The sequence below is a fragment of the Chionomys nivalis genome, chromosome 23 (assembly GCF_950005125.1).
Source record: "Chionomys nivalis chromosome 23, mChiNiv1.1, whole genome shotgun sequence".
NCBI lineage: Eukaryota > Metazoa > Chordata > Mammalia > Rodentia > Cricetidae > Chionomys > Chionomys nivalis.
The window spans coordinates 1,081,480-1,104,595 of record NC_080108.1 but is presented as its reverse complement, the minus strand read 5'-3'; the positions used below and the strand labels follow the sequence as shown (position 1 = coordinate 1,104,595).

Sequence of the window (23,116 nt, the reverse complement as noted above, 5' to 3'; positions counted from 1 at the left end):
ACAAAAAGGCTAGAAAAGTTCGAGAACCTGAGCCTTCAAGTTATACAGGCCCCAGTGGATAGGACTTCAAATAAGGCAAGAGCACACTCAGCTTGCTTGCGTTCATGCACAGACACCTGCCACCTAGAAGTCTGAGACTGACTACCGTCATGCCAATGAATCATGCATCCCCCACTCAGAGAAAGAGTGGCCCCTGTCATGTAACCTAAGTCTTGATATCCCAGTTCCCCACCTTGACCATATAGTATAGTAGGTCACGTGTTTACTAAACCTGCCTCCTCATGGTATAAGGCCTCCCCTTTTCCCTGAAAACATTAAGTAGATGCTCTGTTTAAGACTCTCTGAGTACTGCCCTGTGATGTTAATAAATCTCTCACTTGGAGGATGATTCAACTCAGTGTCTCTCTCTTGAACTCCCTCGCTTCTCCCTTCTCAGACCCTCACAACGCGTCTCCTCAGCTGCTGACAGCACTGAGCATGTCCGTTACTTCTCTCAGAGTGAGCAGGAGACCGAAAACTTAGCAGAAGTGGAATTGCTGTGTAGAAAGAAAAACCGAGAAAGAGAAAGAAATTAAGCCATAAAAGCTTCCTTGTGCTTCATCATTTACTGATTTGAAGTCTTTGTTTTGTTTTACTCTTTGTTGTGTTTTTGAAATAGAGTCTTACTATGGTGTTCCCGCTGACCTGGGACCACTCGTGCTTTTGGTACTAGATTATGGGGCTGTGCCATTACCACAAATGCCTTTTAAAAAAAGATTTACTTTTATTTTATGTGTATCAATGTTTTGCCTGCATTCATGTATGTTCGCCACGTGTGTGCATGTTGGAGCCTCTGGAACCAGGATTATGGATGGTTGTAAGCCACCGTGTGGGTATTAGGAGTTGAAACAAGAAGCTCTCAACAGGGTTTCTTTGTGTAGCACTGGCTGTCCTGGAACTAGCTCTTGTAGACTAGGTTGACCTTGAACTCACAGAGATCCTCCTGCCTCTGCCTCCTGAGTGCTGAGATTAAAGGTGTGTGCCACCACCACTGACCACCTGGCTTTTTAAAGTGTTTGTGATTAATTTGAATTTAGCTTTCTCCCCAACCTTTTTTTATTTTTGTGTCCTACCTAGGAAATATTTGCCTTCTCTGAGGTCACAAAGATTTTCTTCTATTTTGTTTGTTTAGTTGTTTGTTTGGTTGGTTTTTTTTCTTAGAGATTGATGATTCTGAGATTTGTTTTGTTGTTTTTTGACGAATAGTCCATTTCTAATTCATTGCTGTGTACAACATGAGTGAGTGAGTAGGCGAGATTCGTGTTCCTTTCATTTGGACATCCAGCTTTCCCAACATTGTTTGCTGAGACCTTTTCTCTCTGAATTGCCTTAGAGCTTCTGTCCAGAGCAAACCTGTAAGCCACATCTATAAGCCGGAGGTTTCACAGAAATGCTTACCAAACTACTCGGAACAAAGGAAGGGCCCCAGGGGTGTTGTTGGCCGCTTTCCTGATGTGAATGGTCTCAAGTGGCTGAGAGTTACCGATCATTTAGCAGTCAGTCCACCCAGGCCCTGAGACTCTGCCAGCTCCATAGGACCACGCAGGTCAGCTTCAGCACACTGCAGTCTGCAAAGACCCACGTCTGCGCTCTCCTTCCCCGTCCCCATTCATACGCCCAAGAGGCTGCCTCATGTGCGCAACACATTTGTCTGCCATAGCAGTCTAAGGTTTGAAATCAGGTGTCATAAATCCTCAAAATTGTTTTTGTCAATTTCTTTTCATATTGTTTATAATATATATACACACACACATTAAAATCAGCTTGTCATTTTCTACAAGGAACTCTGCTAGGATATTGATAATGGTCACTTTAATTTATAGACCAATCTCTAGGTGATCATCATCTTACCAATATTGAATCTATTTATAACAGCTCTTTTGTTTCTCTCTGCAATTGTTACTGTTGTGTATTACGGGTGCAGCATGTGAGAATACTGGCTGTTGCACATCGTGTGATTTCCAGGAACCTTGCTAAATTTCATTCTTCTAGCAGCTTCTTGTTAGATCCCTGAGGAATTGAACTCATTCCCAGTTTCCATTTTCAGTTACCTATTCCAGCTGTTACGCATGCCAGATCCTTCCATGCATGAGATAATTTTGAGAGAGAGAGAGAGAGAGAGAGAGAGAGGAGAGAGAGAGAGAGAGAGAGAGAGAGAGAGAGAGAGAGAGAGAGAGAAAGAATCCTTTCCTTGTGTAGAGTACTACTAAGTCATTCTACTCAAATGGCGTAATGAGTTTGTTAGATGTTAGGGGATAAGAGAAATCCTCAGTGATCCGAGTGCTGGCATTCCCTGGCCACACCTCCCTTCTGCCGCTCACACAGAAGCCCTGAGAGATGCATGCCAGCATGCTCCCAGGCTCAGGTCCGGAAACTCCCCTCTGACCCAGCTGTTTCTGCAGGAATCAATCTTCCTTTCCCTCTAAAGAACAAAGGCTCTCCAAGCTACTCCAACCCGGGCCCAGAGTCGTCCTCTTCCTTTTAATCTACAAATCCTGCTTTCTGAACCACCTCCTGACGATAGCTTGGCAGCTGACAGTGTCTCCCTGCTGCCTGTGCCAGGGTTCATGACCGAGCTGCTTCCTTTCAAGGAGGACATGTTCATTTAGCAAATGCAGACAAGACTTCTGAACAGAGCCTTGCTATGTTTCCATGGCAACATAAATGACTTATGAAAATCTGTAGGAAGATTTGGGACCATTACGGGTTAAGTACGGTCTCCTTCCTGAATAAAGCAACTGGGAAATGTTGAAAATTTTATTGTGCAGAGGCTGGGGGACAAAATTTGATTTCCCGAGGATTTAGATACATAATAAATAAATCTGAGGCCTGTGGGGAGAGAAACAAAAGTTTTACATGATGTAATTGGCAGCAATCCATTATTCCAAGTCCCCACCATCCTGAGGAACAGTCGCTTTCCATCACAGCAGGAGAACTTGTTTCTTATACAATCCTCTTTCATTGTTACTCTAATTGTCAGTTCTGTTTAAACTGGAAACAAAACAGTGGCTTCTATCCTGTTCTGTCACAGATCACACTTTCTCCCCGTGCCCCAGGAGCTGCCCCACCCCACCCCTTTTGGGACCCCGGTGGCAGGGCTCTCACAGCTGTCTGTAGTCTGTCTCTCTGTAATTGCTCCTTCAGTCTCTGCCCTTGAGTCAGTACAGCCAATGTGCTTAGAGGGACAGGGCTTCACTAAGAGAACGCACATCTGTTTAGAGTGGGCTCAGCATCGGAGGCTCAGTTCATCAGCTGGTGGCTGAAGGCTGCTTTGTGCAGTCTGACTGGAAACTTGCTCAGCGGTAAGCCTGCTCCCGAAGCAGAGGTCAGAAATGTAACAATGGCTGAATATGTATCTAATTGTGACTGTTTTCATTTCCCCATCTGATAAGAATGCTGATCTCAAGCCTGGAACACAAACCACCGGAAATAATTTTTCTTAAATAAACAACTTTAATGAAAACCAAATGTATTTATTATCTAATTATCCACCACAGGCTTTCTGATTCTGACAGGAACCAGCCTGCATTGAGCCAGTCTTCACAAATGGCCGGAGAACTAGAGTTGGGAGGACTATGCCTCCTCCCCTTTTCCCTCCTCTTTCTTTCTTCCTGAGACAGGTTCTCACTAGTAGCCTCGGCTGTCCTTGAACTCACTATATAGACCAGGGTGGCCCTGAACTCGTGGATCTGGCCACCTCTGCCTCCATTGTGCTCATTAAAGGCACCATTACACCAAGCCTATGGACTTCTTTCTGAAGATCCCCCTCTCTGTTCTAGCTCAGGCTCAGTAGTAGTGTCTGTGTGTTTAGCTTGGCTTGCAGGTGACAGCTTTCCCTTGACAACCTGTGTGGTTGTCTACAACTGTTCAGTCCCAGACTACAGAACTGAGGAAGACTTAACCTGTGACGTGTACCAAGCCAGTCAGCAGCAGGGAGGGGCATCAGGACTCCAATGCTGTGATCTATTGGTCCAGGGAAAGGCTGTGCTGAGGGCAGGCGGGGGGCATAAGTCTAGACAGGAGGTGAAGGCAGACTTCTGTATGTGTCTGAAAACCAGATCAAACCCAGAAGTCACACTTTAGTGGATGCTCTGAATGTACCTAGCAGCCGCCCAAAGCCCAGGAAACTTGCCCCCAAGTTCGCAAACTGTCTCTGTGATTAGAGTTGGGGGCCTGGCCTGACCTCTTCTCAGTAAATCTTCCCAGCACAAAGAGCCTCATTAGAAGAGAAGTTTAAAGAGAGCTCAGTAGTGGTCGTAGGAAATGGAGTTTAGGCTTAGAGCTACAGCTAGGTCTGATACAGGATGCTCTCTTAAAAGCTCAACTGATGTACCAAGGGTGTTAAAGATTGGGGGTGACCTAGCTTCTCTCAAAGGGCCGCTTCCCAAGCTTGATACAAGAGACTCCCCAGCCACAGGATCTGTGAGGAAACAGAATGCTTCCAGGACCCTCTTGGAGGGACAGAGAAACAGCGCTTAGGGGCTGTGCTCATGTCCCTGAGACCTGGTTCTGGAAGCTTCGTGGCTGAGGAGGCTGGATCTTACCACGTCGATAGCAGGAGATCCAGGCCTGTATCCTAGGTCTGTCTAGCAGGCAGGGCTCTGTCTGAGGGGGAGGAGTCTCTAGAATCTTCCACACTACCCTGGACCAACAGCACTGACCTGCACGGAGCGCCACGCTGACGTGGGAGTCAGGTCATGAGGACCCGGGTGAAACTAAGGCAGGTGGTGAGGGAAGAGACAGAGACCCCCAAAGACCCTTGACTCCCAGGGGCTGGGGTGCCACTGAAGGAACAGGAAGCTCCCATCTGTCATTCCTTATCTTCCTCTCCTCATTTCCCCATCTACACGAGGACACAACCACCCATACGCCAGACTCCTGGCATCTCCTGGTCTCCTCCCACCACCCATGTTCATTTGTGCCCCTGACCCAGGGTCCCTTCTCTGTCCCCGCGCCCGCCTCTCTCTGGATCAGTCTCTATATTCCTTTCTGGTTTGCCGCTGTCTCCTGCCGGGCTGTCAGTAGCCATTTCTCTCCACTGTCTCTCACCCACATCTCTGCCTCAGTTCTTTTCCAGAATAAATCTGGCTACATTGTTGGCTTGAAACTCCGGGCAAAGTTGTGTTACAGAGAAGAGCTTCAGCCTAGCATGGCCAGCAGGCTCTCCATGATTGTTATAGTAGAAACACCTGGGTGAGCCGTGCAATCTTCCTGGAGCTGCTCCCTGCTCCCTCCTCTCCCTCCCATCCTCCTGATGGAGTTGATGGCCAGCTCCATCCCTCTCTGACTCTGGTCCAGATACCTCCCTTGCTTCCAGGCTGGAGCAGGAGCTCCACCATGCTCCTACTCCCTCCTCTTTCAGGGCTCCATCTTGCCCTGTAGTAACCTCAAATTCCTCTGCCTAACGCGCTTAAGTTCAGCATCTGTTTTTACTTGTCTGAGTTCTGCAGTGTTCAGTATCTCCCCAGGCACTGGGCAAAAAATATCTGAGTGAATGAACGATTTGGGTGGGAGTCCAAGAGAAGGGAAATGGCGGGAAGACCGGAGAACCTCGGTGCGGCAATGCTGAGCTGGAGGAGCCCTCGAGATGTCCAGATGAAGGCCCAGGCTGCACCAGAACAGTGGGCCTGGAGCTCTGACAAGGGTCTCCCAGAGACACTGGTCTCTCCACAGAGGAGCCGATTATCTAGAGAAATTCAGAGAGCAGATGGAAAGTGGCTCCAGTAATGAACAGGGAGGTCGGAGCTCATCAGGACCTAGTCTAGCCAGATACTCTCATCTTACAAACGAGAAAACAAAGGCCCAAAGCAGGAGGGTATAGGTGAAGCTAAATGAGCGCACAGGGCTTCACGTACAGCGCTGTGTGTGGTCCCCTGGCCTCCAGCACACCGGGCTCCATCATACAGCGCTGTGTGTGGTCCCCTGGCCTCCATGTTTGCAGTTCTCATCTCTGAGACCTAAGGAAAGGAATCACAGAGGGTGAGAGGGGCCTTGGACCAACACAGCTCCACAACTGTCCACACTAAACCCTTCTTCCAAGCACATTTGTCTATAACACCCGCAAGCTCCAAGGGACAACAGACTAAGGCCTCTTGAGCCCCAGAGCTGCTGCCCAGATGCTTCTGCCCTCAAAGTGGGGGATTGTTTGGGCCTTCAGCACCTACAGTTTTGAACTTCGTGGGTCACCTACTTTCCATTCTTATGGCAGATTAGAAAGAGCCAAGTAGCCAGGACGAATGGTGCAGGTCTGTCACCTCAGCTACTGTGAGGAGGCAGGGGTAGGATAGTTCACAGCCAGCTTGAGCAACAGTAAATTCAAATCTTGGGCAATATAATGAGATAAAATTAAGAAGAGGGCTGGGAATATAGTTGAGCTAGAGAGCGCCTGCCTGCCTAGCACACTCGAGGCCTTAGGTTCAGTGCCAGAACCACGAAAACAATAAAGTCAGATGAGAGGAAACCATGAGGTTGCGAGAGTAGAAACACTCGTGGGAGGAGATGGACGTGTCAAAAAGGGACAGAATAATAGCCATTTGTACCCATATGGTGGCCATCCTAACCACACACAGCCAGCACAAGTCCTGGCTATTCTCCGAATGATGTGGGGATGTGGTCTGCACCAAGACACATCGCTGAGCACATCACTGAGATTCCCGTCCAAAGTGACCAGGTTGCTCCTGGTCTGGCACCATAAGAAGCAAGCACGGGAGGGGTCACCCTGAAGAGTCTGGACAGCAAAGGTTCCTCACCGTGAGAAGCGGGGAGAGAAGGGCTGGAGGCTCCTGCCTCTCATACTCAGGCCCTGGGCTGATCTCCACCACCACACAGCAAGCGGCAAGGGGGCCTTGGTATTTGCTGCAAGGCTGCAGGGCACCGGTCTCCACCGAGTCCGAAGCTCTTTAGCCTCGCATATGAGGCATCCCATGCTCACTGAGCTCCCAAAGCACGGACGGGGCAGGGTGTCTCATCCCTCTTTAGAGACTGGGCGTATAAGACCTGAAGGTGAAACTAACTGTCCTGGGTCCCCGGAGTCTGGGCCTGGGAAGGATCCTGAGCTCTTCCTCTGAGACCCACACCTGGGAGAAGGAAATCTGTTGGTCTTCGTGGCGACAGCGGTGCCGGCGAGAGCCGCAGGCGTGGATCAGGAGCCAGATTCGTGTGTGGCCGGGGTGGGGACATTTCTCTGCCCTGTGATGTTTCTCATCACTGATGCTTTCTTTGACTCACAGGAACGAATTCAGAGCATGGACAGACATCAAGCCTGTGAAACCGATCAAAGCCAAGCCCCAGTACAAACCCCCAGACGACAAGATGGTTCACGAGACCAGCTACAGCGCCCAGTTCAAAGGGGAGGCCAGTAAGCCCACTGCCGCTGATAACAAGGCCATGGAGCGCAGAAGAATACGAAGCCTCTACAGTGAGCCTTTCAAGGAATCCCCGAAGGTGAGACAGCTCTTACTGAACAGCCCAGGGGAAGCAGAATAGGGGGAGGGAAGCTCTAGCTAGCCCCTCCCCCGGAGCTGCTGATGAATCATGCCTTTCTTCCTCAGCTCGTGGCCCAGGGCCATCTTCAACAGGTACCTCAGTTAAATTCAAAGGGCACATTAGAAAGGAGCCTTACATAAAAGTAGCTTAACATTTGGCTCAGCAGATTCTGTATTTGAGAAATGCAAGATAAAAACAGCGGAAAAATCTCACCTGGGTGCCAAATCCCCTTGTTCTAAAGGAGTCCTGCTCTAGCCTCTGAGCAGCTGGCCCAGGGTTGCAGCTCCTTATCTGGCCTGTTTTGCAGCTGGCATTGGCCCTGCAGCTCCTTCTCCACCCTGCTCCAACCCTGGAAAGGTCCTTCCCTCCCAGTCTCTGAAACATCCTTCTGTCATCCTTCTGCGATGAGCGCCGCCCAACAGAGTGCCAAGTGTGTCACAACACACTGAGTGCAAGAGATGTTCCTGGTTATTCATTACTGAAGTAGCGGTTTCTGAATGAGGATTTGGGGTTTGTTTGTTTTTATGCTAACACTGCTCTACCTAATTTCATCTCAGTATGAGTTCGATAACAGGAGAAGCCCCAATCCAAGCAAATCAGTTAGTGATGGCCCAGCCTGGGAAACCCATCAATAGCTCTGTCCATCCACAGATGAAATGGGCTCCAGGATATAGGTTAGCGTTGAAGGAGAGAAGATTCCTAGTGAGTGAGGAGAGGCTATTGGGGAAATTAGGGATGGTCAGCAAGGTTTAACATACTGACCCAGCAAGCCCAGTTACTCCAGAGTTTTCTGAGAAAGAAAAGGCAAGACTATGTCTTCAGAATGAGAGGCAAGATCCAGAGAAGGGGCCTGGAGACTGGAGTGACTGCCCTGGGGAAGCTGGCAAGATCCAACCAGAGATAAGCACATGGCTGGTAGTGCCTATTGCCTGGCTGGCACTCAGTTGTTCCGATGCACTCAACACCCCCGGGATCAACTATGGTTCATCTCTATGAATGCATACCTGCCCCCTTCAGTCTGGGCCCACATGATCGAGTACCTCTGCTTTCCTGCCCCCTTCAGTCTAGGGCCCCCACATGATCGAGTATCCCCTCCTTGAGATGCTCAGTGTCTTGCACTGACTACAGCGCCACATGCCCAGGCCTGAGGCGAGGGAGTGAGGCACAGCCTTCCAATGAGGAGGGGCAATAGATTCTGTAACCGCTATCTAGCCCACCACCTGGCCTGCTCTGGGGGAGAATGACAGACAGGTGACGGCGTTGCTACAGGATGCCTACAGATTCAGACGACAGAAACCAGGTGCCCAGACGTCGTGGAAACCCTGCCCTCACTCTGCCTGTCACTATCGTTATTCTGTTGCTAACGCTTCGATGTCTTTCTCTAAACCTCTCTCCCACTCCCCCCTCTTTGTGTTTCTATACGTGTGTTCTGTCTGTCTGTCTCCCCATGCAGGTAGAGAAACCTAGTGTTCAGAGTTCCAAACCAAAAAAGACCTCAACGAGCCATAAGCCCCTGAGGAAGGCCAAAGACAAGCAGGCGGTATCGGGCCAAGCCGCCAAGAAAAAGACGGCGGAGGGCCCCAGTGCCACCAAGCCTGACGACAAGGAGCAGAGCAAAGAGATGAACAATAAACTGGCTGAGGCGAAAGAGTAAATGTCCCTGCACTTTCCTCCCCCTCCCCCAGCCCTCCTTATCTAAACCAACAAACAAAAAAAGGCCACAAAATTAATTAGAGACTTCCCATCTGCCTTGGTTCCGAGTGTCACAGGAGCCCTGCAGCTGTTTTTTTTTTTTTTTTTTCTGGGAGGAATCATGTTTCACAGACTGAGGCCACTGCCTCTCCCTATGGGTGGCACAGCATCCAGCCAAGGGTCCCCAGGACACCAGGAAACATTGTGCACTGGCTATGAACTCCCTGTGGGTCTGGGTTGGACCAGGTCTCAACTGCTGCCAAGTGCGGCTCCTGGCGGAGCTGGAAGTGCCTGTGCAAGGCATCCCCCCCCCCCCCGTGCCTCCCACAGTTCGGATTTTGGACTTTAGGCAAATGTTGCTTCTCAAGTTCAGCTTGGGCTTCGACAGTTAGAATTCGTGAACATGTTCAAGACAAAGGAACAACAAACCAGCCTTGGCCTTACTGTCAATGAAATAGAATTCTGTCTGTTATCTAGAAGTAACCCTCTCCTGGAACCCTCAGTTAGGAGTGTGTGTCTGTGTTTCGTGCCTATTGGTGGGCTTTGAATAGTGTATCAAGTAACAGGCCACTGGCTGGGGCTGGCCAGAAGTGGCAGAGGGTGGGCGTTTGGGGTGCTTTAGATGCTGTAGAGGACTCTCCCAGCCATGGGAGCCCACGTCCCCTGTTTGCCTTCAGCATGCTGCCGGTGTTGCAGAGAATAGTCAGGTGTGCAGGCGGCACATAGCATACTTGTTGTGACTTTCCATTCCTAAGGCATGCAGGTGGGGTGTGTAGACACCACAGCAAATACAGTGATGCCCCCTCCCGCCCCAAGCTCTTGCTCTACTTCCCAGAGAGGCCAGCGCAATGAGCATCCAGCCAGAGTCTGGGTGGTGAGCCCTGCTAAGGGCTTAGCAAGCATCTATGCCTCATGTACCCCGTATTGCTGTGTTGCCTGTGTGTGACTGTAGCGCCCTAGAGTTGTGTTGTAGGAATTAGGGAGTGGTTATGAAAGAAACCCACCCTCCTTACTTGTGAGGGAACACCAGAAATGCTCTGGTGGCCTATAGATTGCTCCTGTCCTGGAAGTCCTTATTTGCTCAGCATTCTGAGTAGCTGGGACGGTGTACCCCAGCTTGCTTTCTCTTGTGGTAAAAGTGGTTCAGAGGGAAGGTCTCATGGCTGTCCCCCTCAGAAGTCCCTTCAGGTCCTTGTAGTTTGGGAGGGCAGAGCTCCCGCTCCGGCTCGGTTTTGCTCTGCTGACAGTGAAGGTTTCCTTTGCAGCTTTTGGGGCTGGTTGAGACACGTTTGTAAATTAACTCACCAGCGCTGTGCGAGCCTTCGTTATTCAACAGAACAGACTAGAAAGAAGCCTATGGCATCAGCTGACACCGTCTTTTCCGTCTCAGGGCGTGGACTGTGAGGGAGGCTAGAGAAGGGAGAAGACATTGAGGAGTCTCGTTGCCACGACTCACAGGTCTCGATGCCTGTCCAGAAATACCTAAAGCTCCGTACTGTTTCTGGCTACCTCTTAGCCAACCTTGCTGTTTACTGAGAACTCTGTGAAGTGCTCCAACTGTAGCCGCCAGCGCACGCTGCTCTCAAACCCTGGCAGCAGCCAGATCTGCTGCTAGCCACACTGATTTCCCTGTAGAATAGCTGTGTGTTTTGTAGATGGAGTAAGTCAGAGTTTACAATGCACAGGGGATCCTCCGTTCACCGTTCATGTTCTACCTTGTGTCGGCACTGTGCCAGGCTTGGTGGGCACACAGGTCTCTATAGCGACACTTCAGGTGCATGGCTGTCTCGCATGTGCTTTGAGTTGAGTTGGTGATGTGCACACTGTAGTTTGTTGTAGCTGACCACAAGGACCCCAGAGCCTTAGGGGCTGAATTTCTTACCCTGCCCAGCCCGAGGCTTTAGATGACCTGGATAGTGTTCCCTTCTTTTTCACACACCCATCCACGAGAACTGTTTGCAGTCACTTTGACACTTGAATGTTTCACTCCACTGACAAGAGACTTCCTCCGATTGCTACTGTTTACAAATCAAACTCAGCCGGTCTTGCTCTGTCTCCCAAACACGTCGGACAACACTGACTGTGGTTCCTCGAGCAGTGTTTGGCATTGCCTTTCTGCAGGTGACCACGCCCGTCCCTCATTCCGTACATTTCCCTACTGTTCCCTGCTCATCCTGGGCAAGAGGCCTGGCACGGAGACTTTTCTTTCGTGGCCCGCCTGCGAAACCCCCCCAAGCTGTGCCCAGGTTTCCCTTCTCCAGCCCCAGCTCCTGGACATCCAGCTGGGTCACTGAGGCAGAGAGGAAGTGTCTATGATTTTGTGGCCTGGGTTTTGTTGCATACCACAGATTGTCTATGTACCACGTAGTGCACACCTCTCTTGGTGCTATTTCATTCCTGCTGTTAGTTAAAGAATGACAAAAAAAAAAATTCATGTATAGCCAATTGATTGTGGCGTCTTGTGGTCTGTGCTTGCTCAGAAAGCAAACCAACAGGTTTTTTTCCAGTCATAAATAAATGCTAAAGACGAACACCACCTTCTCGATCGCATTTCCTTGGTGAGGCCCCGCTGAATAGGTAAAGGAAAACACCTTTGGCGTCTGAGCCTCTTTGTGCAAGATGAGCTGTGCCCTGCAGTTTTCCCGGGGTCTCCATAATGCAGCTTGCCTCTTTTAGATTGCCTCTCAGATACTAATTGCAAGCAGTCAGAGCTAAATGTTGGGAAAGGTGAAGATGGACCCGGAGGTGCCCTGGCCAACAAGGTAGTGTAACGATTTTATGCCATGTCCCCGGAACAGTGACCACCTGCGCCACTCACTGCCTCACGGGGGGCGAAAAGCTGCCGTCTAACTCTTCCCTTCCTGTGGCCAGCAGCAGTGCTGCTCCGGGCCTTTTCTCCTTGCAGGGATGGCAGAGACGCCTTCGCTTGCTCGTTTAATTCAGTCATGTCACAGATTGCACCCAGAGGTTGGCTCACTGTGTCATGCATGTGCCTGACATGAGGATTAAAAAAACAGCCACAAGAGTGGCTAAGGCAAGGGCCCAGTGAGCAGGGGACTTGGACGCTTGAGTGGAGAACAGGTTTTCCTGTGGGGGTGGGAAATAGCGGGAAGTTTTTTTGTCGGAGGGCTCTAAGGAGGGTGCCAGGATGTAGGTCCTCTGGGCACCTGGGGCAGGTGTCAAGGCAAGGGCATAGATTCAGGGAGGGGAAGGGGTGGGGTCGGTGGAGAACCACATGAGCTCACTTTGTTGTCCTTCTGGTAAAGCAGGAGACAAAGGCTTTGCTCTCATGATCCCTCCAACAAGTGTCGAGTGGATACTGTTGTGTGCCAGGCTCAATGCTGGGCTAGGGGAGCCAGGAGACTGAGACCAGCCCTCTGATCACAGTGGGCATGAAGGAGGAGTCTGTTCTAGCTGGTTCCATGGATGAGAAAGGACTCTGCAGATGGGTAGGTGCTGATCAGGTGAACAGAAGGGAACACACCCAAGGCATGCCAAACAGAGGGGATGTGCCCAAGCGAAGGTGTGGAGGGGCGGGGTGCAAAGGCCAGAGGGTGCAGAATTCCATGGTAGAAAGGGTGGCTACTAACTGGGGGTTCCATTCCACGTGCCCAGGTTGCACCCATGCCCTGCATGCGTCCGCATTCATGCTTTGTGCCTCACCATGCCACAGCCACAGGTCCTTCCTCATTCTATTTAGGAGCCCCAGGGTGGCCCTGCTTCTGAGCTTGGGAATGCAGTGTCAAAATCAATCTGTGTATTAATATTTTAAATCACTATATATTTCTTTTCAAGATGGATGGAAAACATTCTACCCATCGTCAATTTTATTTGAGGCAGGATACACAGAAACTGCTCAGTAAATAAAGACAGAGATATGTGTCAGTTATCTCTCCCCCCAGTTAAGGGAGACTACATAGGACTGGGAGATGGAACAGGGAAGGGCAGAGGTGCAAATGGAGGCAAAAGAGAGAAAGGGAGAATTACAAACACACATCAGGACACCAAGAGTAAGCCCAGACAGAGAGAGAAGAGATGCACTTGGAACCAGACCGGGTCAGGAACTGTCCCCAGGGAGGAGGTGGTCCGGAGGATGGCCTGACAGGCTTGATCTGTGCCACCAGGTGAGCCAGTTCAGCCACACACACATGTGGCTCCTGCTGCTGCCCAGGGCCCAGCACATGAATCTACACGTCAGTGATGTATCTACACGTCAGTGACGTGTCTACGCGTCAGTGACATATCTATCTACACGTCTTACTCATATCACTCTCTAAGACAACCAACAGCCAAACCACACATGCAGTTTTAGAACAGGCCACCATTGCCGAGGTAGTTAGAAATGTGTTTCAGTTCTTGCTTCAAATACATATACATTTAATGCAGTTGCACTCAGCATCAGTCCCATCTCACAAAGGCCATGGACCCCAGCAGCACCTCATGGTGGTTTCAAGGGCACTCCAAAAACAACTGCTTTGAAAGAATTCCAGCTACTGGATTCTTTGGAGTCCGTGGACCGAATAGCGTCCAAACGTTTTCTACTTCAGACAAAGCCTTCTTCCTATGAGTGCCACGAGGCAGGTAACAACAGAGAAGGCAGGAAGCTCCGAGGGGAAGGCCCTGGCCGGGTTGGCCCAGCCTGAAAAACAGGAAGCTTAGGGCTTGCTGGGGTGAATCAGGTTCCAACAACAAGTGGGACCCTTAAGGAAAATTACACCTAAAGCACTGTGGCTGGGCCATCGCAAGCCCTCCAGCGAGCTTGCCCAGCACTCTCTCTAGATATTGGGATCTGATGCAAACTGGAGAAAATCAGAATTGGACCAGGTCTTCGCACTCCTGTTACCAGCTGTGGGACGAATCCAGAGGATATTCCGTTCCTAAGCAACACATTTGGTATTGGAGGAGCCAAGATAAAACAGGCATCCCGCGTCTGCTACTGCAGACTGGAGGCCACTCCTTGGTGTTTTTATTTCCGACCCTGGAGTTGAGCTGAAATGTCTGTCTCTGTCCTCGTGTGAGTGGTTTTGGCCACTTGCCCACTAGGCATCACACTTAGCTGTCTCCACAGACGGCCTCAGGCGTCTTCGCTGGGGCCAAGGATATTTCAAGTACGCAGAAAAGTAAATTGTTGCCACTGCTGCGGGGCTGGTGCTGCTGGAGGGTTCTTGAGGCTTGCAAGCCTGACCATGTCACCCCCTGCTTGAAACCATCGGCTCCGGCTCCCACGGCCTGCGGAAGCTCCTCAGTCACCACGCTGCTTCTCACCTCCATGCCTTCCCCACGCTGTCCCTCCTACCCAGAATGCCCTTCTCCTGCTTCTTACCTGGCTAACTCATCCTTCAAGACTCGGCTCAGGGGACCGCTCCAGGATGCCTTGCCTGCACCCTCCAGGCTGGGTAAGATGCCCCCTGTGTGTATCTTCATCACGGAACTCATCACATGTCCTGTGTCATGGGCTCATACACGTGTGTGTCCCGCCCCGCCCTGCCCCGTCCCCATTGGATTGTGCTTCTCCAGGGGAAGGGTCAGCTCCTCTGTCATCTATGTCCTTGCCCCATGTCTACCACTGAGAATGTGTGGATGTCTGAAGTGTTTTCTGAGTGAGTGAGTGGGTGGGTGAGCAACCATAATCACTGTGCGCCCCACATTCGCCATGGCGCCTCCACAAGGCTTCTTTATTCTGCCTGATAACTGCCCCTGCTCTTAAGAAAGGAATGGCTGAGACACACACGTCACAGCAACAACAAAGCTGAGAGCAGCCATTTTTATGATGGCCTCTGTTTGGGTCACCAGCCCCTGGCACTTGATGTAGCCAGCCCCCGTTTTATGCATTTTCATGCACATTTTGTGATTTCATAAAACCAGGAGCTCTCAGACACAGAGTAATCTTGAGAGATGACCTTGTCCCACTCCCTGCAGGCGGAACAGAAAGGTGTCCTCCCTCCACTCCCCAGGTGACTCAGAGTTCGAGCGAGCCGTCCCGGTTTTAAATCAAAGCTCTGCCATCTGCTAGCGATGTGATGGCAATACTAGTCTGCCCTGCTCACCCTCCGAATGGACGTGGCACCCAAATTCATGAAGTGCAAGGCGGGCAGGCCAGGAATAGTACGGTGCTGGAATCTGTTTGGTGCCAGAGCTTGGTGGTAGCAGCCAGGAAGAGTGCTGATAGCTAGGTCTCTTTTCACCTCTGCCCCCTTTTATTGTGAGTAGCTGAACGGAAAGGCGGGCCACCTTTGGCAATAGATTGATTCCCGCTGCTTTGCTGCCTACCACTTCCCTCTGCCCGCTTTGAGACACAGCTGCAGCCACTTGAGGGAAAGCCACTCTCTCCACAGCAAGACTGAGATCCATACTATCTGGAGACAGCTCTCACAGTCCTACCCTCTGCAGCCCTTCATGGACGCCTTCCTCTCTGAGTGCCTCCGTAAGCCGCCCATACAGATTCCAATCTTGCAATTATAAGTTCTTTTATATCAATCCTCTCTAAACACCGGGAACGGACTTTGATTAATTGCTGAAGATCCTTTGCTTTACCTTGGGGCAGAGAGCACTAAAATATTGATCTGTAAGTTCCCAAGAGTGCGGAGTTAGGTAAGAGCTGAGCCACTGTTGTCTGGCAGCTTCCCTCGGTCCTATGCGTTATATTTTTGTTTAAAGTGTCATTAACAGGGTTATTAGGTTCTTGGCAACCCATTCAGAGGATCAACCCTGCCCTTGACTTGCCTTCTTAGAGTTAACATGACCAAATATGCTTTTTATAATACTTCTTATAGGTACAACTGGGAATTTATTCCATTCTTAGAAAATCAAATCTAGAAAAGATGTTTAATGGTTTTTAAATAAATGAGTAAATATATTTATAGGGCAATTTAGCCACTTATCCTGACTTTAGAAACTCATACCCACAAGGAGAGAAGGAGGCCCACAGTTCTAGAGGGCCCTGGGAACCAGGAATCTGCCCCGAGACTCTGGCTTTTGCAAGTTGCAGAGCTGGTCCAGCCCACAGAAAAGGAACAGGAACAAACACTGATTTGGCTCTTACACCACTTGTGCCCATAATAAGGTTCTTTTCAGATAAAGAGATGAAAACTCGGTTGATTAAATGATAAAAATCCCACAACTGAGTATGAGCCTGGGTTTGAAGTCAGTGGTTGACGCTGCAGCTCATCTGGGTCCAACCTTTGGATGCAGCCTGGATTCCTGCTATGGCAGAACAACTGCATCCTCCTGTAAACAGCTTCCCCCCTCTCGTCCCCTTCTCAGGGACTACAGTGGCCTTCCACATGGAGGCCTCAGATTCTCAACCAAACGGGGAGGGTGGGGGCACGCCCCTGGGGGTAAGCCTTGTGGATGCAGCATCTCCCTTCCTACCTGTGATTCCAGCTGCTCTGCCATGTGTTGAGCCACCATGGGTGCACTCTGCCCGACTGGTGTCCTCACGGCTACTGTGCTCAGGTAGGGCTTATGGTGCCCTTGGGTCAGGAAGCTGCTGCTTCCTGGAGCTGTTTTCTCTGTAAGGGTGCGTTGCCAACTGGAGGTAAACGTGGGGATGGCGTGATCTGGCTTGGTGGATTCAGGAAGGGCTGGGAAGATGGGCCACTGAGTTGGCACTTGCTAGGAACTGTTCTAGAAGATGTCTTTCTCGGGAGATGAAGCTGGGAGCTCAGAGCTGGGACCTGCAGAGGTCTTCAGCGCCAGTCAGGACTAGTCAGTGGCAGCACAAGCCAAACCTGGTTCTGATGCTATGCATGTATTTGGGTCTCTATGTGTGAAGAGAGGAGCAAGCTCCTCCATGGAGTCCTGGCATTGCTTGTTCTGTCTGCACAACACTAGGCAGCTCGTACTTCCCTTCTGAGCCTCCTTTCTTCTTCAATCCCAAGGTGCGGTGCCTGTGCGTTGTTTGAAAACCAAAGCCTGTGTCATATGGAAGATTCTCTAACTGAGATATCAGGGTGAAGAGGACCAGAGATTCTGAGGCGAGCATAGCTAGGAAGATGTACGTCTTATACGCGTGGTCATTAGGATTTGATCTTATGCAAGTTAGTTTTAGCTCCTCATTTAGGATGCCAGTTCTCTCGAGTGCCAGCCCGCGCCGCAGCTCCCTGGTTCCCAACTATATCCAGTGGCCACACACTCAGTAGGCATGTGTGGAATGTTAGAGGAGGGAAGAAGGGAGGAAAAGCCGGAAGGGAGGGGAGCAGCAAGCATCATCAACACCCATAGAGGGCCACTCTGGAGACAACTACAGCCTCGCTATCGCCCGCTGGGAAGGGCACGAAGTGGGACTCAGAGATAGTTCCACTGGGGAGGCAGCCATAGAGCTGAATCTTCACCTGAAGAGGATCTCCTATCCGGGCAGGCAAGGAGAGCAGGAAGGCCATATGGCAGGGGTGTGTTCGGTCTGGAGGCCATGTCTGTAGTCTAGCTTTCCAATCTAATTTGGCCCTGAGTGGTGGGAGCTGACTGAGACCCCATGCAGGACAGTGGGCAGCTGAGTTCTTGGCTGTGGGGTATAAGCTGGGTCGAGGACATGACTGCTGTCCCTTCTGGGGTAGGCAGTGTGGTGGTCCCGAGTGTCAAACCCAAGTGACCAAGACATGGATTGGGTCACTAAGGGCTATGGACCCATAACTGAGCACTAAAGGCAGTGAGGACCAGGAAGATGCCAGCAGAGAGTCAGGAGGTCTGATGGCCCCAGGTACCTCTAGTCTGGCTATGTGGGCTGTGTTTTCATGGAGCAGAGAGGGAAGGCTTCCCAGCAAAGTCATGTCTTTGATCCTAGAGAGAACGTTGAGCCTGTTTGAAAAGACGCAGGCCAATCAGGGTTAGGACCAGGCAGGGCTGGTGTGGTTCCTGTTCACTGGTGGTGATGTCGTGTTCTGAGCGTATGTCTGGGGCTGATCAGAGGACAAAGAGAAAAGGTCACACACACCCCCCCCCCCCAGCTATTGTCCTACCGCGTCTGCCAGACACTCTGCTAGATACCCTGAAAGGAAGATAAAGCAGAGCCCACAGTCTAGCAGGAGAGGCAGAACAGTTGCCAAACAACACAGAGATTACCAAAGCAGAGGCTCCCACCATGTCCTGGCAGAGAGAGAGTAGGAGAGCCCTCTCCATCTCCATGGAGTCTTCCTGAGAATAAGGAGCCTTCCAAAGATAGTCTCTCTGGCAAGGCCCCTCTGGGGCTGCATTTCCCATCTCTGAGTTTGTAACTGTTGTACCCAGGAACACGAGCGTGTCTGTGGGGACCCACAGAGCAGGCGGTGAAAAGACAAAGCCATGGTGTCAGTCTGTCTGCTGCCCTCTGTGTCCAATTCTCCCCACTCACTAAGGTGCTGGAGGATAATATTTGAGCACTCAACCTGTGCTCTGAGCGTCTCTGTGAGCAGCCTACCAGCCAATCCCCTTTTATAGATTAGGAGAGCAAGGCTTAGAGAATTAAGTGCCCATGACCTCCGCCCATGGCTAGGAAGGAGCTGGGCCAGCATTTGAGCCCGGCTCTTCTGGTCTTGAGCCAGCTCATACATGCTTACCTCTGGAGTTTGGTTCTTACATTACATGAAATAATGTAGGGTTGACGCAGCTGGCACATAGCTATTGCTCAGTTAGCAAAGGTCTTTTTCTTTCTCCTGTTTTTTTTCTGGACAGGACTCTATGCCATCAGGCACGTCGCTCATCACTGATACAATAGGAGGAAATCTAGGAAGAAAAAGGATTAGACTTTTGGAGCGGCAGAGGGAGGGAGGGAGGCCAGGAACCAGTGGCAGCTAGTGCAGTGCAGGGCAGGACTCAGTAGCCTGATCTCTAGATTCTGTGTTTTTGGAGTGTGTGTGTGTGTGTGTGTGTGTGTGTGTGTGTGGAGAGAGAGAGAGAGAGAGAGAGAGAGAGAGAGAGAGAGAGAGAGAGAGAGAGTTTGTTACTTGTTTGGTTTGGTGAGATTTTTAGTTTGTTTTTTGAGACAAGATTTCACTGTGACCCAAGCTGTCCTAATACATATCCTCAAATGGCTTTGAACTCACAGCAACCCTCCTGCCTCAGCCTCCCAATTGCTGGGACTACAGGCACACCCACTTTCATGCCCAGATTCTGGGAGAATGGATCCAGTGTCCCTGGACTCTAGAGGCATTGACTGTCTCCATGGAAACGAGAGGCAGAGAGTGCGGTGTCTGAGACTCCGTGTCTCACACAGCCTTGAAATGTTCATTTGAAATAAGAGAGCCCAATGCAGAAAATATTCCTGTTCATGCATTCACTGGACAAACACTCAGCCCTGTAGCTTGGTCCTGTCCGTGGGCGATATGGTGTGTAAAATGCAGAAGATACAATTGTGAGCAAACACTGGTCCCCGCCCTCTGGACACATCCAGATGGCATAGGAAGGGTTGGAGAGAGCTGGTGGGTTCCCTGGAGCCCTGACTGGGGTCAGGGCAGGTTCTCTAGGGCAGCTGCAGTGAGCTGAGAAATGGGTGCAGGGTGCAGAGGGAAGGGACCGTTGTGGGGGAGGGGAGATTTAGCTAGTGTGAAAGCTGGAAAATGGGAAGGAGTGGGACCCATGGGCAGGAGAGTGGCAGCCATTCAAATGTTCAAATGCATATAGCTGCATTTATTTATTTATTTATTATTTTATTTTGAGACAGGGTTTCTGTGTGTAGCTTTGGAGCCTGACCTGGCACTCGCTCTGTAGACCAGGCTGACCTCGAACTCACAGAGATCTGCCTGGCTCTGCCTCCCGAGTGCTGGGATTAAAGGTGTGTGCCACCACCACACTTGGCATTGTCCGGTTCTTGTGTGGCACTCACCAGAAGTGCTCAGGTACAGCACAGAAGTTTGTTTTTGCCTCTTGCCAATAGGAGGAAAACAGCATCCTGCTGTTGGGCTGTGTATCCGAAAGACCCACGGGCTGATCGGATGACTCATTCCCTAGAGCTGCTTTCGTTCCCAGATTTTACTTCTGATAAACTGTCAGAGACACATGCTTGGGTTTTCCTTACAAGTGTCATAAGCCAGAAGGTGGTTTTGGGTTTGTGTTTTGAGAAAGGTTTCATAAAGCCCAGGTGAGCCTCCAACTTTTAATGTAGTCAGGATAACCGTGAACTCATGGTCCTCCTGCCACCCCTCCTCCTCCTCCCAAGTGATGGGACACAGGCCTGGCTTCCGGGTCTAGTTTATACGGTTCTCAGATGGAACCCAGGCTTTGTCCATGCCACGCAAACAGGCTGCCCACTGAGGGACAGCCCCAATTCCCCAGAATTTTTAAAAATTATTTGTTTGTGTCTTGACTGAATTTGCAAAAATTATGTAAATAATCAAATAATTTATAAGTGCAACTTAGTTATTTCATTACATGCTTTATATTGGAGTAATAAGCTAATTTTAGATGGTCTAATTCACCAAACTAACTTGAACTTCTGAACTAAATCTACACAGACTTTTCTTAAAGCTAATAACAAAAAAAAAAAAAAAAAAGAAGAAGAAGAAGAGAGGCATATTTTGAGTTTATTTAGCTCATTTCTCCAATGGAGTCTTTTTTGGTTTTTCGAGACAGGGTTTCTCTGTGGCTTTGGAGTCTGTCCTGGAACTAGCTCTTGTAGACCGGGCTGGTCTCAAACTCACAAAGATCCACCTGCCCCAGCCTCCCAAGTGCTGGGATTAAAAGTGTGTGACACCACTGCCCGGCAAGCTCATTTCTAGTCTTTTAAAAACATGCAGTGTGTGTGTGTGTGTGTGTGTGTCTGAGTGTGTGTGTGTGTCTGAGTGTGTGTGTGTGTCTGAGTGTGTGTGTGTGTCTGAGTGCTTTCTGTGCATGCATGCAGGAGTCTACTGAAATCAGAAGAGGTTTCCTATCCCCTGCAACTGGAGTTACAGTCAGTTGTGAGCCACCACGTGGGTGCTAGGAACTGAACTCAGATCCTCTGGAAGAGCAGCAAATGCTCTTAACCTCTGAGACACCTTTCCAGCCCCTTTTTGTCTTTTTAAAAAAGTTATAATTACATTTATTTATGCGGGTGTGCACATGCATGTATATGGGAAAATGCACACATGTGTCAGTCAGAGAATGGACTTGTGGAAGTTGGTTCTTTCCGTTATGTGGGTTCGGGAAAATGAAGGGAGTGTCACGCTTGGAAGCAGGCTATCTTGCTGGCCACCATTTCTAATCTTAATCCTAAAACTCATAATTAAGAAGATTTAACTACTAAGGTAAAGGTTTACTGACAGATCAATATGGGGTTAGAGCCGTATTGATGAAACATGGCAGAGAAGGTTCAGGCATAGACCCAAGGCTGCAAGCACCCAGCTCGAGTTTATAAACTTTGTGTCAGCAGGGGGCGCTAATGCCCTGTTGATGGGATAGCGTCTGCAGCGGAGGTCCTGAGTTTGGCCCGGTCGTTCTTCCTGAGCTTCCTTAAGATGGCACCCAGGTCACCCAAAGATCTGAAGAGACAAATCTAACAAGGTTCCTGCTTGGGTCCCTCCTAAGTTCTTTGACGCTGGAGGGTCGTTAGTGCCCGTTTGGATTCTGCACCCTCTCACAGCCCTGCTTTGCTTTCTGCTTACTTACTCTTAGCTTCTACGGTGACAGCCTGGCCAGGGCAGCTAGGCTCCGTGTGGCGCTGAGCCAGAAGGCTGAACTGGCCTTCTCTTGCCTCTGTATTGTTCAATGATAGCAGCAGGGACAGGATAGACAGGCTACTTACATCATAACTGTGCAATCTGCTGAGACAGCCATCCCCAGGCAGTCTGAGATCCTAAACACAGCAGTGAGCTGCACTGTGGAGCAAAAATAAGCGGGATATGTGGTGTTTTGCTCCTAATTAGAGACTTATACAACTGCATGGTGCCAACCATGGTTCAACACGCTCTGTGTCCCTGCCTGCCAATCATTACGTATTCCTGCATTAATATCAGTACAAACAATGAATAGATGAGAAGCCAGAGGCCCATAGGTTATCTGTAATCAGCTGAGAAAATATCCTGAGGTAGGGAAGGGCTAGCAAAATATCAGGGGGTAGAGTACTTGCCTAGTTCCGTTCTCGAACTGTATGGAAACAAAACAAACAAAAAATGCAGCACCCCTGTGATCCTAACATTCTAGTGGTAGAGGCAGGAGGCAGACGCTCAAAGTCATCCCCAGGGATGTGGCTCAGTGGTACACCCAGCACTTACTTTATAGGACCAAAAGCCCTGTGTTCCAGCCCTAGTCCTGCAGCACCAAAAAGAAAAGGGAAACAAAAAAGAGAAATCTGACTGGGGGCACAGAGCTGACTCAGCAGCTCTTCGGGTGGAGCCAGGTTAGATTTCCAACACCTGCGAGGTGGCACGCACCCATCCGCAACTCCAGTTCCAGGAAATCTGATATATATATCCTGTCAGGGTCTATTAAAATGCTAACTTGGGTCTAACCTTACAGATTTTGTTGTTATGAAGTCTAAATGAATAATAACCGGGAAGTGTCTTGTACTAAAGACTGCTGTGAGCCAAGCCCTCGGAGAGAAAGCACAGAGGCCCCAGAAGCAGAAAGATTTAGGATCTAGTTCCTGCCGGTACCACACCTCCTTTCACCTGCTGTCTCCAGAGCTCAGCTTCTGAGCTGAACAAGCAGGGTGTGTCTCACACCCGTGTGTTTCAGAGGGCTTCTGTCTTGCCGGCATGAGCAGTAGGAAGAAGTGATCTGGCAGGTGGAATGTGCCTGGGTGTGCAAGGGTTTGTAATACGGGTTGAGCAATGCCAGTCTTGAGCGGCATCTTTCAGCCTGGCCTACGAGGAAGGTGTGTGCGGTGTAGATCAGAAGGCTCCAGAACAGCCGGGTCTGAGTTGGCGTTGTTGGCCCTCAGGTGGCGGCGTTCACGCATGCGCTCTGCAATGAGCGTGGACCGAGGGATGGGTGGGAGATAGCAGTCACA

The 23,116-nt window shown here is 50.1% G+C and overlaps 1 protein-coding gene across 2 annotated transcripts in view; it reads left to right on the top strand.

The window, feature by feature from the left end:
- Map6 (microtubule associated protein 6) overlaps window positions 1–23,116 on the top strand; it is a 62,453-nt gene that overhangs the window by 37,327 nt on the left and 2,010 nt on the right. Inside the window, exons 2-3 of one of the 2 annotated variants that reach the window (XM_057755925.1) lie at window positions 7,269–7,482; window positions 8,978–9,174. In XM_057755925.1, coding sequence (XP_057611908.1) covers window positions 7,269–7,482; window positions 8,978–9,174 — 411 coding nt within the window. The remainder of the gene's footprint in view (window positions 1–7,268; window positions 7,483–8,977; window positions 9,175–23,116) is intronic. The other variant, XM_057755926.1, reaches the window with a different exon arrangement.